General features: G+C 41.8%; 2 protein-coding genes across 5 annotated transcripts in view; one reads left to right on the forward strand and one right to left on the reverse strand.

Moving 5' to 3' along the window:
• Positions 1–3239, forward strand: part of cracr2aa (calcium release activated channel regulator 2Aa) — a 60206-nt gene extending 56967 nt beyond the window's left edge. For all 4 annotated transcript variants that reach the window (XM_060922912.1, XM_060922913.1, XM_060922915.1 and 1 more), the window contains 2 exons: positions 2548–2624; positions 2793–3239. In XM_060922912.1, the coding sequence (XP_060778895.1) occupies positions 2548–2624; positions 2793–2877 (162 nt within the window). In that variant the 3' untranslated portion in view covers positions 2878–3239. The remainder of the gene's footprint in view (positions 1–2547; positions 2625–2792) is intronic.
• A 3536-nt stretch (positions 3240–6775) lies between these two features.
• LOC132887440 (protein arginine N-methyltransferase 8-B) overlaps positions 6776–17232 on the reverse strand; it is a 63343-nt gene continuing 52886 nt past the window's right edge. The window contains exons 9-10 of the mRNA XM_060922916.1: positions 6958–7079; positions 6776–6859 (exon numbers count right to left, since the gene is read on the reverse strand). Coding sequence (XP_060778899.1) covers positions 6776–6859; positions 6958–7079 — 206 coding nt within the window. The remainder of the gene's footprint in view (positions 6860–6957; positions 7080–17232) is intronic.

Genomic DNA, 17232 nt, shown 5'->3' on the forward strand with positions numbered 1-17232 from the left:
CATAGAAAATCGCCATGTTTCAATTTGTGTAACTGAACTTGTTTCAGATCACTTGTCATATAAACCTATGTAAACAGGAAAAATGCGGAAGAGTTTGGTCGCATCTAACTACAGCCCCAAAAAATACCATTGGCCATGCTGAGCCTAGCTACATTGCTAACAGGAGTGACAGCGTGTCTGACTGCGTCTGACTGACTGGGAGGTCGCGCAAAGCTCGGATAGGTCCGGAGCAGCTCGTCTCAATTCAGATAAGAGCATATTTCACTAGACTGGACAATTCCCCGGGGGAAATTGTGAGAGGATGCAGTGCGCGAAGCAATTCGGTCACGCATGTTTGCTGGCCGTGAATGTGTGACCTGCAATGATGTTTCAATGCAATGATTATGTGTGTGCTTGAGACAGCAGCCGTCATGAAGAAGAGCTATTCAAGAGTATAAACAAAGTGACTACAGGCGGAAATTAGCATGTACTGCTGTAACCTGGGACAGACATCTGTCCTTACCACAAGGATAATGTTTAATTTGTGCACTGTCCCTTTTAAAAATAAAATAAACTCTAAACTCTAAGAAGAGTGTTTGTAGTTTGTATGTACGAACAGAAGTGTTCCTAATAAAGTGGGCGGCTAAGGTGAAGTGTCATGCCGACCGAGGCTGTTTTTTTTTTTTTACAAAAAAAAGAAATTCACAAAATTCTTTCACAGTGAGCGCTAGAAGGGTCTCCTGAATAGACTGATGTAATTTTTTGTCTGTAGTGTTAAAAATGAGAGACTTTTCTGTCACTTTTATAATGGGTGTCAATGAGCTAAGACACACAAGGTCTTGAATTTTGTGCTGTGTTTTACTATGGAACAGGCCTCGAACAATGACAAATAACTCGACAACGGAAGCAGCTATTCACAAAATTCTTTCACAGTGAGCGCTAGAAGGGTCTCCTGAATAAAATGATGTATTTTTTTGTCTGTAGTGTTAAAAATAATGACACTAGAGCGATTTAAAAATGAGTGACTTTTCTCTCACGTATATAATGGGTGTCAATGAGGCCTGTCAGCTGCCCTGTCCTCAGTTTGACGCTTGTCATTCAAAAACCGTAAATCCTATCGTTTAGGTAGACACATTGTGTGAATCAGGACAAGTTTTACTACTACTTTTGAGAAAATCATGTCTGTAGAGTGAAATTTGTGGCTGAAAACACAGTTTAAGCGAGAAAGTTTGAGCTTTATTTTCAACCTCTCTCCACTCTAAGTTAACGAGCTTCACTGGTGTGTAACGCAATAGACACCCATTCAAAAGCTGGATTTTCTCCCAGGACCCACATGGCGTTTGAGCCGGGACTGATCCGAAAGTGTAGAACCTAGCAGAAAAGTTGAATGCCAGATCCACAGAGGAGAAGTTTTCCTACTTTTTAGAGTTTGAATCACGTCTCTAGGTGAAAGCATGCCAGAGCAGTGGATGTTTGAAAAAGTGCTTTTTTTTCAATTAATTCCATAGAAATGAATGGGGTTTTTTTGGACAATTTTTTCGCGACTACGTCGTGAAAAAATCGTATTCTGTAGAGAAAAGTAATAGCATAGCGAGTCCGATCGAACCGCACGTTTTGATATATTGTTTGTCTGTGTGCGACGTACGGTTATTGAGTTAATCGAAATCGAAAATTGCGTAGGAATAAGAAGAAGAAGAAGAAATACGTAGAAGAACAATAGTTGCAGTGCTGCAGCACTGCATCCTAATTATGGAAGTACGGTGGACTGTTCCTTTAAGAAATCTTACCAAGTCAAATTTGACTAGTTCCATTGGCAGATTTTTTTTTCACCTGATTCAAGCAAATATGCTTTGTTTTAATCTTTTATTTCTTATTTTTGAAAGGCCATTTTTTGCAGTGTAGACACTGGTTGTTTCCCTTCAAAATTTGGTACATAAGCCAGTGGAAAGCTGCAAGATGGTGTGAATTTAGCCATCTATTTATTAAAACCCTTTTGTAAATCAAGCTTTTTAAAACAGAACAAAGGACATGCTTTTGATTGTGAAAGCAACCAAGATGGATAATGGAGTGCTGGGAGAAAAAGATGAACAAAATACAGAATCTGAGATGATACAAATCTGAAAACTTCTCCTTACTGTAGTAAATTCAGTATTTTATTATTATTATGGTAATAATAAAAGCCAATCTAGATAGGAAGCTAAGCTTGTACCATGTGTAAAAGGAGTACCAGTATGTCTTCTATGCAACAGCCACTTGCTGTGAAAAGAACTTAAGCGCATAAGTGAAAAGAGATGAAGTGTTTTCCAGGATGTAGATCAAAATTTTATTTTTTTTAATTGGTGTTTCTTCTGCTTTTATCCGTCCCGCTCTCCACTCGCCGGACTGTGGTTCCTGTGATATTTTTGAGTCCATTTCAGCTCATAAAACCACTTGAACATTATTTTTTTATTGTTTTACGAGCTGAGCTGAAAGGAGGAGGTAGATGGGATGACATGATGATGTACTGTTTGTATTAATCATGTCCTAGTGCATGTACTCAAGGAGGTCGATTGTATGGCTGTATTGCAGGAGTTTCGGCTGAATTTCTTTGAATGCAGTGCTTTTTCTGGCCACAACGTGACTGAGTCCATGGTGCACTTGTCAAGGTAGATTACCTTAAAGCCTCACTAAAACGCAAGGGGAATTTTTATCCTCATACGACCTGTTGTGTGTTTGAGCACGAGAACTAATGTTCGACTGCTCGACTAAAAAAATATCCTGACGGTGTTCTTGTTTGTGTTGTGTTACTTAACTTTTTTTTTTTTCCCTTGTAGGATTTTAAAGGAACAAGAGGACCGAGAGAAAGAAAAAACTGTCTCCTTAGTAGATGCCCCTTCAAAGAAGAAGGCCTGTTGCTAGCGAAAGAAATCCTGATACACACACACACACACACACACACACACACACACACACACACACACACACAAGCTGTGCTCAGTGGCAACTTATTCACTTCCAATTCACTGGTTTTAACGGCACAGTAAATTTTACACAGTTCTCACCCTCTGCACCTGTGTTTTAACGTCATATAACACTTTTAGACATACAGTACTGTGCAAAAGTCTTTGGCACCCTATTATTTATTTATTCATTCATTTTTTTGCACAAACTTTGTTATAGATTATTTTATGAGGGGCGGCACGGTGGTGTAGTAGTTAGCGCTGTCGCCTCACAGCAAGAAGGTCCAGGTTCGAGCCCCGTGGCCGGCGAGGGCCTTTCTGTGCGGAGTTTGCATGTTCTCCCCGTGTCCGCGTGGGTTTCCTCCGGGTGCTCCGGTTTCCCCCACAGTCCAAAGACATGCAGGTTAGGTTAACTGGTGACTCTAAATTGACCGTAGGTGTGAATGTGAGTGTGAATGGTTGTCTGTGTCTATGTGTCAGCCCTGTGATGACCTGGCGACTTGTCCAGGGTGTACCCCGCCTTTCGCCCGTAGTCAGCTGGGATAGGCTCCAGCTTGCCTGCGACCCTGTAGAACAGGATAAAGCGGCTAGAGATAATGAGATGAGATGAGATTATTTTATGACCTCTACATTACCAAGTCAGTCCAAAATAGTTTTTAGGTTTTCAGCACAAAATAAAATGCATGTTGTCAGTTAAGAAAGCAGCATACGATGTAAGGGAGCACTATTCAGACAAAAACAGTGTAATGAAGGCTGCTGGGGTTTGCTGCAAAAACGAGAAGCAAGCGTGACAAAATGTCCAGAAAAACTGCGGCAGGTTCTAGAAGATGCTCAATAAAACTTAGAGCTCATTTCCTTATAAAACTGTACTCACTGTACCTGAGGCTTTTTTTTTTAAAGCAAAGGGACGTCACACCAAATATTGACTTTATTTCATTTATGACTGCTTACTGCTCTTTATCGTATTTTTGATTAATGTAGAAACATTTAATTTAATTATTTTTGAAGGCCTCTTTGCTCTACAGCATTTCTTTGCATGTGCCTTTAGATTTTTGCACAGTACTGTATTTTGTGGTTGTTTTTAACTATGACAGCACAATAAATAAGCAGTGTTATGATGAGGGTGAAGATTTGCACTATAGGTTTTTGGTAGATCAAAAAAAAAAGTATCACATCATACCAAAAGCAAGCGTAAGCTTTATCATGATATTTACACTAACATGTATATTAGCTATGAAGGAAATCCTAATATTTAATTTTTTTGTTGTTTACAGTATAAGCGTTTACATCTCTAAATTTAACGCGCCAAATTGATCCTACTTTGGCAGCGAAATATGAAATGACTTGCCTTCATGTGATGTACAACGGAAACAAAATGTCCTGATCATCTAGAGGAGCATAATTCTAGTTTTAGTGTCTGAACAAATACGTTTATTTTAGGAGTATCTGAAGTGTTGCAGAGAACAATTGATATGAAAGCTGGCCCCTCTGTGAATTCTAAACACTCGTACTGGGAAGGCAGGGTTTGCGGGGACATGTTTGTTATTTGTGTTAGTTGTAGTGTTTCTGTGATACGTGGCCTAAATCCACTAACTTTTCAAAAGCAATTTAGTGCAGTCAGTGTTTTCACCACTGACAAATTTCAGTGGAAGCTTGGAGCTGTTCATGTTCTTTCTTTGACACAGCTATTTAAAAAAAAAAAAAAAATACATTTAGTGCAATCAGTGTTGACTCCGCAGCCAAATGAACGCTTGGAGCTGTCCATATTCTCCCTGTGGTACAACTTTTTTTCGATTAGTCACGATATGTTTTTTTGCTTTTGTATTTAATATTGAAGGATGAATATTGAAGACCCTCGCATTTTGTGAGGATCAAGAATGGCTTTGTTTATAGCATCACATAAGCAACACAGATTGTGTTTGGGATCTCAAATTGTTCTGTCTTTAACATGTGCTTGGTTTTATTATCTCTGTCCAATGTGGGAAAAGAACATCATGCTCACAGTTCAAGCCACACGCCCCAATCCACCCCACCCGTGTGTGTGTGTGAGTACTTTGCATATTTAAACACAGTTCCCACTTGAAGACCTGTACTTCCTCTGTAATGGAACTTGTATGTTAGTATTTTCCCTTCTCTAAACAAATGAAGGAAGAGTTATTAATTACTTGACAAGCTGTTGAGAGTGGGCAAAATACTAAAAAAAAAAATTAGGGGTAGAGACTGCCTGTGAAAGGGTAACATTGTTGTAATAGAATTTTATTGTATAATTATTTTGAAGTAATTGAAATAAAAATAAAGTATATTTACATAAACGTTTTCATTAACGGGTAAATGTTGAAATATTCGGTTCTACACTTCCTGTCAGAACTTCCTGTAATTTAAAGGTGAACAAAAATAGTATTAATCAGTATTATTCATGGGAAAATGAACCAGTTTAGTTCCTCCAAACATGCATCAGCTAGAAAAAAAAAATAGCCACAAATACAAACAAAACCCTATAGCTGTGATTGTGATAGATTTCATTGATTCGAATGTGCTGCGTTTTAAATTTAACTTCCAACGTTTCATAATAGAAAGCAAAGTTCCCTTCAAAGAAAGCTTATTGTTAGGCCACTGGATTCAGACACCGTGCTTCCCTCCCTCCAGTGGTCATCAAGTGGTTAACATAATTTTTTTCCTTCTCCTTTTTTTATTTTTAATTATTACATCATACACAATTGATTAAGATGATGGTCTTCCATAAATGTGAAATGAAATGTTTTTTTTTTTTTACATCTCTAATTCTTTTTAAACATTATTCACAAGGAAAAACTATTGCTTTTTTTTTTGCCTTGATGACATCAGAATGTTTTAAGAGGTTTTCTTCTTTAGAGTCTTTATCATAGCAAGCTGTTGGTCAAAATATAATCAATATCAGTTAATTACCATGTCATTTAATGCAGTATATCTTTGGACCAAAGCAGGACAGGAGGTCAGGAGGTTCCTCTGTGATGATTTCAGTAAGAGCACAAGTGAACACACACACACACACGCGCGCGCATCCTGGTGTACAGAAAGACTTCTGTATGATCCCACTCCAGTATCTTCTCATTCTCTGTCCATTTTTCTTTCCCTGATCTGTTGGTAGATGTAGTTGGATATGTAACAACTATTGCACGATAACAGACACCGAGGAACACTACGCCTTCACACTCACTACATTTTGCACGATAGAAAGAAGTCAGTAAAAGTGCTATCGTTATTTCTAATTCACCTAAATATGTTGACTAGCTCTTGTAGTGAATTTTCTTGAACAATACTCTAAAAAATAAACCTTTTAAATTTGAGAGTTCAGCATTAGTGTGTGCCACTGGCTCGCACATCTAGTTCTGGTAAAATACTCTATTGTAGTGCAGTAGATTAGTGCTTATAGTTAAATGGCCTAACATACAGTCTTATTTTACACCACAAACTAAAATGCAGCTAAAATAAACTAACTTTTGTCTTAAAACTCTGACTTGAACCGAAACTTAATGTTCCACTGACTCTCTTCCAAAAGAAACTGTAAAGTGACTCTTCACATTCATGAGGATTGTAACATTCTTGAGCTTGATTAGCAGTACATTCAAAGTTGCCTTATGAACAGTCATAGAAATGTTGGACTAGTGCACGCTGTTATTGGCCATGGCAAGGCTGCTATTGCTGAGAGGCACTCAGCTCGAGAAATATTAGCACATCTCTCAAAGATGAGCAGAGTCGTGGCTTAGGTCATGAAGCGATCAGCCTTTGTCCCGGTTTCTGGCACTGCCTGTGGGGAAGTGCCACTTCTTGGGTCACCATGGTGGTACTCGGGCACTTTCTCGCCCCCTGCTGGACACTTAACGCATCTTATAGTCATGAGCGATGTCCGCGTCACAGAGCTGGCCCTTAAAATCCAGTTCAAATGTGAAATCCAAATCACGCTGTAGGAAGAGAGAACGAAGAAAGACCTTTATTATTGGAGTATTGGTTACTTCTTACAATGATGATTTTAAATTTTAAGACTCTTGTTCATACTCACTGCATTATTTTCATTGGGCCTCATGGTGACGGTGCCTACAATCTCTTCTCCCTTCTTCACAGTCAGATACTCGTCGAGGTAAAAAACTGTCTGCTTCCAGTGCGTGTAGGGAGAATCTGGTGCTACAAAAAAAAATCAAACCCTTAATGACTAAAACTTCAGGCTGCAGAATCCACCAAGCTAAATATCTCATTTCTGTCAGGATGTGCAACCTTATTAAAGTATCTGTGGTGAATGTGTGTCTGTAAGCGGGTATCTCTAAAATTGTCCAAGAGCACCAAACAAACAACTCGATCCAGGCGAGAGCGTCAGAATACCGAAATTCTGATTGATGATGCTGCAAAGGTCAAAAGAAATATAATATGCTCTCAGATCTAAGCTTTGGCCTGGACTCTCTGTTCTGTGCTTTAAAGCTCTTCACAGGGTTCAGCTAATCTCAAATCACAGATATCTCATGTCACAGATCCTGATAGAGGGTAAGTGCATACTTTATTGTGTATCGAGCTACTGCATGAGCTTTTAAACAAATATGAGGAATAGTAGAAAGAAACCGAAGACAAGAAAACTTGTTCTAATGTAACATATAGAATATGCAAATTGCTGTCAGCTGTCTGATAAATATTCTGTAAATCTGTTGATTTTAGCTACTCACCATTTGTTTTCGGGATAAAGTCTTGATTTTGTTTCAAGTTCTGCGTTTAGATAACCACTTTTATTTCAAACGCATGTTTCATGTGATGCTTAAACGTCCAGGGGTGAAAAAAGCATTACAAATGACAGTAAAACGTATGGCAGTCTAAAGCCCTATTCAGACTGGATTAGTTTCACCGGTGGAGGTGGGGTAATATAATTATCAGAGTATACCTAGGATTGTAGTTCTGTCCCAATCTGCCATGTCATTTTATTTTTTACAGACTGTGCATATCAGTGGTGGTGGCAGAGGGAGGGCAGTGGGCCGACCCCCCCAATTTACGATGGTAGTCCTTTGACTATAAGGAAAAAAAGGAGAGAGTAGTGTGAATAAACAGTCCGCTGCGCGCCTTTGTTTTCCCTTATTAAATCCCACTGCGTCCCTTCATCCCGGCACCCCGGCAGCATCCCTTTGTACAGTAGGTTGGTATCATCCATTTGCACCAAAACTGATGCAAATTAGCCTGGCTCTGACATCACCGATTGCCTCCGCTTTCCGGGATTTTCCTTATTTGGCTTACGCAGAACTGCAAAACCCATCACTTTTAGTAGACAAGCTGATTTATGAATATTCTGTGAACTAATTAACCTGTTGCTGTGGCAACTGTCTAAACATGTCTGGTCTCCTTGGGTACTTGCGCCAAATTGGGGACCCTGTGACAGCAAGGCTATGACAGTGTCGCTACATTTGTTTCTGACTGATAACTCGTGTCCTGTCCGGATGGCTAGTGTTCACGAGGCGTACAAGTAGTTTTGGGCGCCCAAAAACTTGATGCTGCTCTAGATCTACATGAATTCGCTTGCTGCCCTGACCACGCACTGAAAATCAGTATGAAGAGGAATTTCAGACAAATATCCACTGCAAACTTTTTGGGCTTGACAAAGGCATCCACGTTGCTTGATGATAACGAGGTAAGTTTTCAGTATAATTGTATTTTTTATTTTTATTTTTTATCCCAAGTGAAATTTCGCAAGCCAAGAAATGAATGACTGTTTACTTCCACTGAAGACTAAAGGAAAGACAGTTATTCATGCTCTTGCTTTATACCACGTAGCTGAGCAGATATATAAATCTATTAGCTCTTTAATTCAACAAGGACATTGAGGACAAATTTTCTTGTGTGTGTGGGGGTGGAGTGGATCCATGAGAAAACTAAGGGAATGTAGTTTTTCCAGTTTACCGATACAGCCCCATATGTCATTCATACATGCTTCCGTACACCAATATCACACAGTTTTGATTTGAAAAATGTGCAACAAATAGAGAGAAAATTCATTCGCACCCGATCTGGGGTCACGACTGGTCATTACCAGTCAGTTGGATTTCCTGGGAGCTGACAGCGGTCCTTGAAGGATCGGGAATATTACTTTCACGGGCTTATTCCTCGGTCAAAACAGGATTGCTGAGAGATGGGATCGTTTTTTAGGTATTATAATCATTGGTTCTGTTTCAAATAAAAAAATACATGGACGAAATTTACTCTAATAGAGACATTAAACTTAGCTTTACTCCACCAAAATTTGCCTCTCACAATGTGGGAAATAGTGTTTTAGAGGGTTAAAAATTCCAAAATTTCTAGGGGGCGCATGGCCCCGGACCCCCCTAGATTTGGCGCGCCTTTGGTGCGTGACATATGCCCCCCCCCAAAAAAAAAAAAACTTCCTGCCACCGCTTCTGCATATACGTAGAAAGATCACAGCATATTTAACCTACAAAATGACAGAGATAAACCCAGGTAATACATATCCCACCCAAACTGACATGCTGCTAAAGATTCCATTATATACTGTAAAAAAAAAAAAAGAGGTTTTGTGAATTGATTTTTTTCTCTTTAGTACAGAGACACAACAGGAAGTGGACTTATCTATTAAAAGCGAGCATTAAGTTTAATACATCATATAAATAAATTATTGATGATGATGATGGCGGCATGGTGGTGTAGTGGTTATAATAATAATAATAATAATAGTTTGGTTTTATATAGCGCCTTTCAAAATACCCAAGGTCGCTTAACAAGGTGTCAGTGTAGAAGTGTGTGTGTGGGTGCATATAAGTGTGTGCGTGTGTGCTTGTGGAAACTAGGAGCCAAAGGCCTCCATGAAGAGATGGGTTTTAAGGTGTTTTTTAACCGCTGCCAGTGAAGGAGCATTCTGGATGGTGTTGGGTAGCCTGTTCCATAGAGAAGGAGCAGCTGCATAGAATGCTCTATCGCTGGTGGCCTTAAGTCTGGTGCGGGGGATGACCAGCTGGCCCTTGGATGAGGACCGCAGGGATCTTGATGGGGAGTAGGGATGGAGGAGATCTTTGAGGTAATGGGGTCCCAGACCATGGAGAGACTTGTAAGTGAGGAGGAGGACTTTGTAGGAAATGCGAGATTTAATGGGCAGCCAGTGGAGCTGTTTGAGAATGGGGGTGATGTGCTGCCAGGGCCTGGTGCCTGTGAGAATCCTGGCAGCTGAATTCTGAACATATTGCAGTCGGTCTGTGATCTTATTCGGCAGACCAAGCAGGATGGCATTGCAATAGTCTAGGCGGGATGATATGAAAGCATGAATAAGAGTCTCTGTAACAGTGTTAGAGAGTGAGGGCCTGAGTCTGGAAATGTTGCGGAGGTGAAAGAAAGCAGATTTGGTGACATTTTTGATGTGAGACTGGAAAGACAGTGATGAATCCAAGATAACACCAAGGTTACGGACTTCATGAGATGGGATGAAGGAGCAGCCATCGATGTTCAGATGGAGATCCCCAACCTTCCTGAGCAGTGGCGCCGGTGCCACCACCATGAGCTCGGTTTTACTGCTGTTCAGTTTGAGGAGATTGTCGGTCATCCATGTTTTGATATCACGCAGACAGTGAGTGAGCGGTGTTGGGGGGAGCTGAGCAGAGGGTTTGGTGCAGATATATAGTTGTGTGTCATCAGCGTAACAGTGGAAGTTGAGACCATGGAAACGGATGATTTGTCCAAGGGGGAGCATGTAGATGGTGAAAAGAAGGGGGCCAAGCACCGAACCTTGCGGAACGCCGTGGCTGATGGTTGCTGTAGTGGAGCGGGAGTCATTGAGTGTGATGAATTGTTTCCGGTTGGATAAGTATGAGTGGAACCAGAGGAGTACTGTGCCTGATAGTCCAGTGAACTCTGAGAGCCGCTTCAGGAGGATGGAGTGAGAGACTGTGTCAAAAGCTGCTGAGAGGTCCAGGAGAATGAGGATGGTGATGAGTCCATTGTCTGCAGCAGTGAGGAGGTCGTTGGTAATTTTGACAAGAGCAGTCTCTGTGCTGTGGTGGGCTCTGAAGCCGGATTGTAGTGGTTCAAAGAGCTCATGGTGGGACATATGCTGCTGAAGTTGGGCTGCCACTGCTCTTTCCAGGATTTTACAAAGGAAAGGAAGGTTGGAGATGGGACGATAGTTGTTGGGATCGTCAGGGTCCAGACCAGGCTTTTTCAAGGTGGGGATGACAGCAGCGGTTTTGAAGGTAGTGGGCACAACTCCAGACTGTAGGGATGTGTTAATGATGGTGGTCATGGTGTTGCAGAGGGTGGGAAGACATGATTTGACCAGGGTGGAGGGCATGGGGTCCAGGAGGCAGGATGATGACTTGGCTGTGGAGACTAAATCGGTGACCTGGGCATTGTCCAGTGGTGCAAAGCAGGAGAGGTAGTGCTGCGGTGGACAGGCAGCAGGGGTGGAGATGTCCTGCCATGGCTGGTGGATGCCAGGAGGCTTGTCATCATGGGCTTGGTTTGTGGCCGGGGATGTAGATACTAGCTGCTGGTGGATGGTGTTGACTTTTGCGATGAAGAAGTCTTGAAATCTGGAGCACAGTTCAGCAGGATCAGATGGTTGGGGTGAGTGAGGAGGACGGAGAAGGCGATTGATAGTTGAGAAAAGTTTTCTTGGGTGGTGTTGCTGGTTGTTGATGAGGGTGGAGTAGTAGCGTGTCTTGGCTGTGGTGAGGGCCTGCTTGTAGCTCTCCACATGGTCCCTGTAGGCCTCCAGGTGGACAGTAAGGCCAGATTTTTTATAGAGTCGCTCGAGGCGCCGCCCAGATTTTTTCATGAGGCGCAGCTCAGAGGTAAACCAGGGAGCTGGACGGGAGAAAGAGACAGATCGCGTGATGGTAGGAGCCAGAGTATTCAAGCTGGTTGAGAGTGCTGTGTTGTAGTGTTCGACCAGGGTGTCCACTGGGAGGGCAGTATCCGGGGGTGTGAGATGGTTCGTTAAAGTTTGAGAAAGAAGAGGCAGAGGAACATTCTTAATGTTGCGGAAAGTGATGGACCGCAAACGGCGTTGTCTGCGGTGGGGTACCGGGATGGAAAACAGAATTGCCTGATGGTCTGATATGGCCAGGTCAATGCATTGAAGATGTAGTGGAGATGAGCCGGTGCTGCAGACTAGATCGAGGGTGTGTCCTTTGCTGTGGGTAGGGCCATGCACATGCTGAGTGATGTTGAAGCAGTCCAGAAGGGCCATGAAGTCAGCTGCAAAAGAGCAGCTGCTGTTGTCCACATGAATGTTGAAGTCACCCAGCAGGATGGTAGATGGGGACAGGGGACACACTGCAGCAAGTAGTTCAGTGAGCTCAGGGAGGAAGCAGGAGGAGGCTTTAGGTGGTCGATAAATGAGGACCAGTTGCAGCTGAGCAGCGCCAATCACTGAGAGATGGAGGCATTCAAATGATGATGCACTGACGGGGTGTTCTTTAACCAAAAAATCAGAGTGGTGTATGATGGCGAGTCCACCACCGCGGCCGTGGCCACGCGGCTTATGGATGTATGTGTAACCGGGAGGGGTGGCTTGGTTGAGGCTAACAAAGTCCTGCTGACTCTGCCATGTTTCGGTTAAACAAAGGAAGTCCAGTTTTTTCTCTGTTATCATGTCGTGAATAATGATGGCTTTGTTGTTTATTGATCTGATATTCTGTAACATGAAGGAGGCAAACTTGCTGGTGGATGCAGTGCTGTCAGTGCAGACTAGGTTCCGGAGAATGACAGGTGGTGGACGTGGCTTACGTTCAGCACGTCTGTGCTGGGATGCGGAACAGATGACAGGAATAGCCGCAATCTTGGAGTTGTAAACAAACTTCTGGCGAACAGCTCTGTGTACATATGGTGGACGGCGCAGGAGGTGAAGAGATTTGATAACCTCAAGACAGCATGGAGGAGACAGAAAGACAGAGTTGAGTTCAAGGAGTTTGCCTACGGTGTAGTTTATCCGCGCCATGGCGACTGGGGAGCACCGAACAAACACAGGCACCTTGCCGGCTAGCTTGGCTTGCTAACCAATGCTACACCCAAATGGAGGTAGCAGCAGTGCAGGATGCAGACTAGCGAGTTGACAGTCCTGTGGTAGAGTGGTAAAGGGCGGCGGAGATGTCAGAAGTATACCCAGTACGCCGAAAGCAAGGAGGTAGGCAATCCAAAAGTTTTTTAACTGCGGAGCACAGAGTAGTCCAAGCACGCGTCGCGTCAGTTGTATCCGACAGCAGAGTTGTAGTCGAGATGGAACAAACACAGCTCAAAATAGACGCGGCTTGAGATAGAGGAAAGGCGCGATCAAATATAAGAGAAACAAAAAGCGAGAAGCGAGATGCGAGAAGCGGCAACAATCATGCCAGCGTCCTCTCGACATTAATGTGCGACGGTGTCATTAAGGGGTTGGGCTGGAGAGCTGGGGGAGAATTACCTCCCAGGCTTAACTCCCAGGCTCCCATGTCAGTAACAGTATAGCAGTCAGGTTAGCGCTGTCGCCTCACAGCAAGAAGGTCTGGGTTCGAGCCCCGTGGCCGGCGAGGGCCTTTCTGTGTGGAGTTTGCATGTTCTCCCCGTGTCCACGTGGGTTTCCTCCGGGTGCTCCGGTTTCCCCCACAGTCCAAAGACATGCAGGTTAGGTTAACTGGTGACTCTAAATTGACCGTAGGTGTGAATGTGAGTGTGAATGGTTGTCTGTGTCAGCCCTGTGATGACCTGGCGACTTGTCCAGGGTGTACCCCGCCTTTCACCCGTAGTCAGCTGGGATAGGCTCCAGCTTGCCTGCGACCCTGTAGAAGGATAAAGTGGCTAGAGATAATGAGATGATGATGATGATGATTAAAAGGACTTGTCAGGACAGCAATGGTCCTGGGGGATTAAGGCTAGCTATTGAGTTCCTAGCACAGATAAAGCCGACAAACAAGTTATAGTCATGTGTGACACTAATATCGAGTAAAACTTGCACAGCTACCCATCGTACAAACAAGTGCTTATAATAAAGATCAAGCAATCAGTCTGATTTTAAAATGAGCTGCATTTTTAAATATCTGTGATTTCTTTTAATGGAGATGTGAATCAGTCATAATTATTATGTAATGATGTCCTCTAGCAACATTATTTAACAGACACATTCTGAGATCCCATCCAAATAGTAAATAATGTACAGCTATTAGATATCCCACTCTACCCCATTCCTATGGTGGACCATTGCTGACCAGATCTCATTCAGGTAGTGGATTATTCCCAGCATAGCAGTTACACTCACATGGAAATGTTTGTGGAAATGGAACAAGGGGATCCATTTAACACCTGGATGGTGTAACCTTCAGCACAAAGTCACATGCTGACCATATGACGCACTAAAAATGCCATCATTAAAGTCCTCCATTAGTATTTGGAACCTTCTTGCTGCATTTGGCTCAAGTTTCATGAGCTGGCGAACCTTGGCGGTGATCTGGCGTTCATGTGCGACCTGATGTTTTACTGATTGGTTGAGAAACGGTCCACCAACCACCAGTGTCAGCAACTGACACTGAGCAAACATTGAGGATGAGTAACATGCACTATACATGTTACAAGATTTCGTCTCTAATTTGGATAGACGGTACCAGTCAAAAGTTTGGACACCCCTTCTAATTCAATGTTTTTTTCTTTATTTTTATTAATTAAAATACACTTCATGTCTTATAGTAATGATGGATGTCATTTCTCTTTACTTAGTTGAGCGGTTCTTTCCATAATATGGATTACTACAGTTGTGGAACAAGGCTATTTACTGTCGTTTTATTATTTACTGTTTACTATTTGATCCCAGATGCATTAAGAAGGCAAGAAATTGCACTAATTAACTTTTGACGAGGCACCTGTTAATTGAAAAGCGTTCCAGGTGACTACCTCATGAAGCTGGTTAAGATAACGCCGATAGTGTGCAAAGAGTCATCAAGGTAAACGCTGGCTACTTTGAAGAATCTAAAATATGATTTATTATTATTTTTTTAAGCCACATAATTCCATATATTATGTGAAAATGACTGTTTTACTGGGAAATACACTGATCATTTTTAATACAAGCTACATCTGGGACATGGAGAACCAAAACCATGGCATAAACCTCTAAATATTACTTGTGAGGAAATTGATGAATTGTTTTGATAAATTTGAGTACTTTTTGTTTGTGATGTGTCTATATTATAAAAAGAAAATCACACGTTGAATTGAACATATGAAGGTTGTCTTCTCAGGTTGAAAAACTCACATTTTTCATACAAAAGCAGGAGTAGATCTGAGTGACATATTTAAAAAATATTGGCTGGCTTTTTTCGTGATAGATCAGATATATTCCATTCAGTCAGCATGATACTGAACGAGTTGAAGACGAGTAGCTGAATGGAATATACAGTATCTGGTATACCATGAAAAAAGCCATTATTATTATACATACATACATACATACATACATACATACATATTTGATGGAACAATTATAGATTTTCCAAAAAGTTAAGAATGGGGGGGTAACTTACCAATATTGAACGGTGATTCAATGTTCTGTCAATCCAATATACAGTGCTGAGCGTAAATGAGTACACCCCCTTTGAAAAGTAACATTTTAAACAATATCTCAATGAACACACACACACAATTTCCAAAATGTTGACAAGACAAAGTTTAATATAACATCTGTTTAACTTATAACAGGAAAAAGTAAGGTTAATAATATAAACTTAGATTACACATTTTTTTCAGTTTTACTCAAATTAGGGTGGTGCAAAAATGAGTACACCCCACAATAAAAACTACTACATCTAGTGCTTTGTATGGCCTCCATGATTTTTAATGACGGCACCAAGTCTTCTCGGCATGGAATGAACAAGTTGGCGACATTTTGCAACATCAATCTTTTTCCATTCTTCAGCAATGACCTCTTTTAGTGACTGGATGCTGGATGGAGAGTGATGCTCAACTTTTCTCTTCAGAATTCCCCAAAGAAAATAATTTCTTTACACCACAAAGGTGAAGGCTACAAGAAGATCAGCAAAGCTTTACTTATCAGTCAGAATACTGTAGCAAAAGTGGTACAAAAATTTAAGAAAGATGGAACTGCAACCATCTCACAGAGACGTCCAGGTCGTCCACGGAAGTTAACACCTCGACAGGAGCGTCTTCTGATGAGAAGGGTTGAAGAAAATCGGCATGCAAGTTCACTGCAGTTATCTAAAGAAGTAGAAAGCCAAACTGGGGTGACTATTTCCCGTGACACAATACGGCGTACACTGCAGAGGAATGGCATGCATGGATGCCGTCCACGAAAGAAGCCTCTCCTAAAGCCCAGGCACAAAAAAGCCCGCCTAGAGTTTGCCAGGGCCCATGCTGACAAAGATGAAGACTACTGGGACTCTATACTCTGGAGTGATGAGACCAAGATAAAATGTTTTTGGCACTGATGGCTTCAAAACTGTATGGCGTCGCAAAGGTGAGGAATACAAAGAAAAATGCATGGTGCCTACAGTGAAACATGGTGGTGGCAGTGTCCTTATGTGGGGCTGCATGAGTGCTGCTGGTGTCGGGGAGCTGCGTTTCATTGATGGCATCATGAATTCACAGACGTATTGCTCTATAGTGAAAGAAAAGATGCTACCATCACTCTGTGCCCTTGGTCGTCGTGCACTTTTCCAACATGACATCTCCTAAGGCCACTGTTGGATTTCTGAAGAACAGGGTGAAAGTGATTCAGTGGCCAAGTACCGTATGTCTCCTGATCTGAACCCAATCGAACACCTATGGGGAATTCTGAAGAGACAAGTTGAGCATCACTCTCCATCCAGTCACTAAAAGAGGTCATTGTTGAAGAATGGAAAAAGATTGATGTTGCAAAATGTCGCCAACTTGTTCATTCCATGCCTAGAAGACTTGGTGCTGTCATTAAAAATCATGGAGGCCATACAAAGTACTAGATGTAGTAGTTTTTGTTGTGAGGTGTACTCATTTTTGCACCACCCTAATTTGAGTAAAACTGAAAAAATGTGTAATCTAAGTTATATTATTAACCTTACTTTCACATTATAAGTTAAATAGATGTTATATTAAACTTTTGTCTTGTCAACATTTTGGAAATTGTGTTCATTGAGATATTGGTTAAAATGCTACTTTTCAAAGGGGGTGCACTCATTTGCGCTCAGCACTGGACATGTACAAAGTCAAAGTTCTAACAACAAAAATGGTACAAGTCCAAAAAGCCCGAACAACAACCCAACTTCTATACAAGCTACAGGTTGACAGTTCAAATACAAAGCTACTTTTGGTCGTAGTTAATTGTTCCATTGCAGTTGTTCAA

This window comes from Neoarius graeffei, chromosome 6 (assembly GCF_027579695.1).
Source record: "Neoarius graeffei isolate fNeoGra1 chromosome 6, fNeoGra1.pri, whole genome shotgun sequence".
NCBI classification, from domain to species: Eukaryota; Metazoa; Chordata; class Actinopteri; order Siluriformes; family Ariidae; genus Neoarius; species Neoarius graeffei.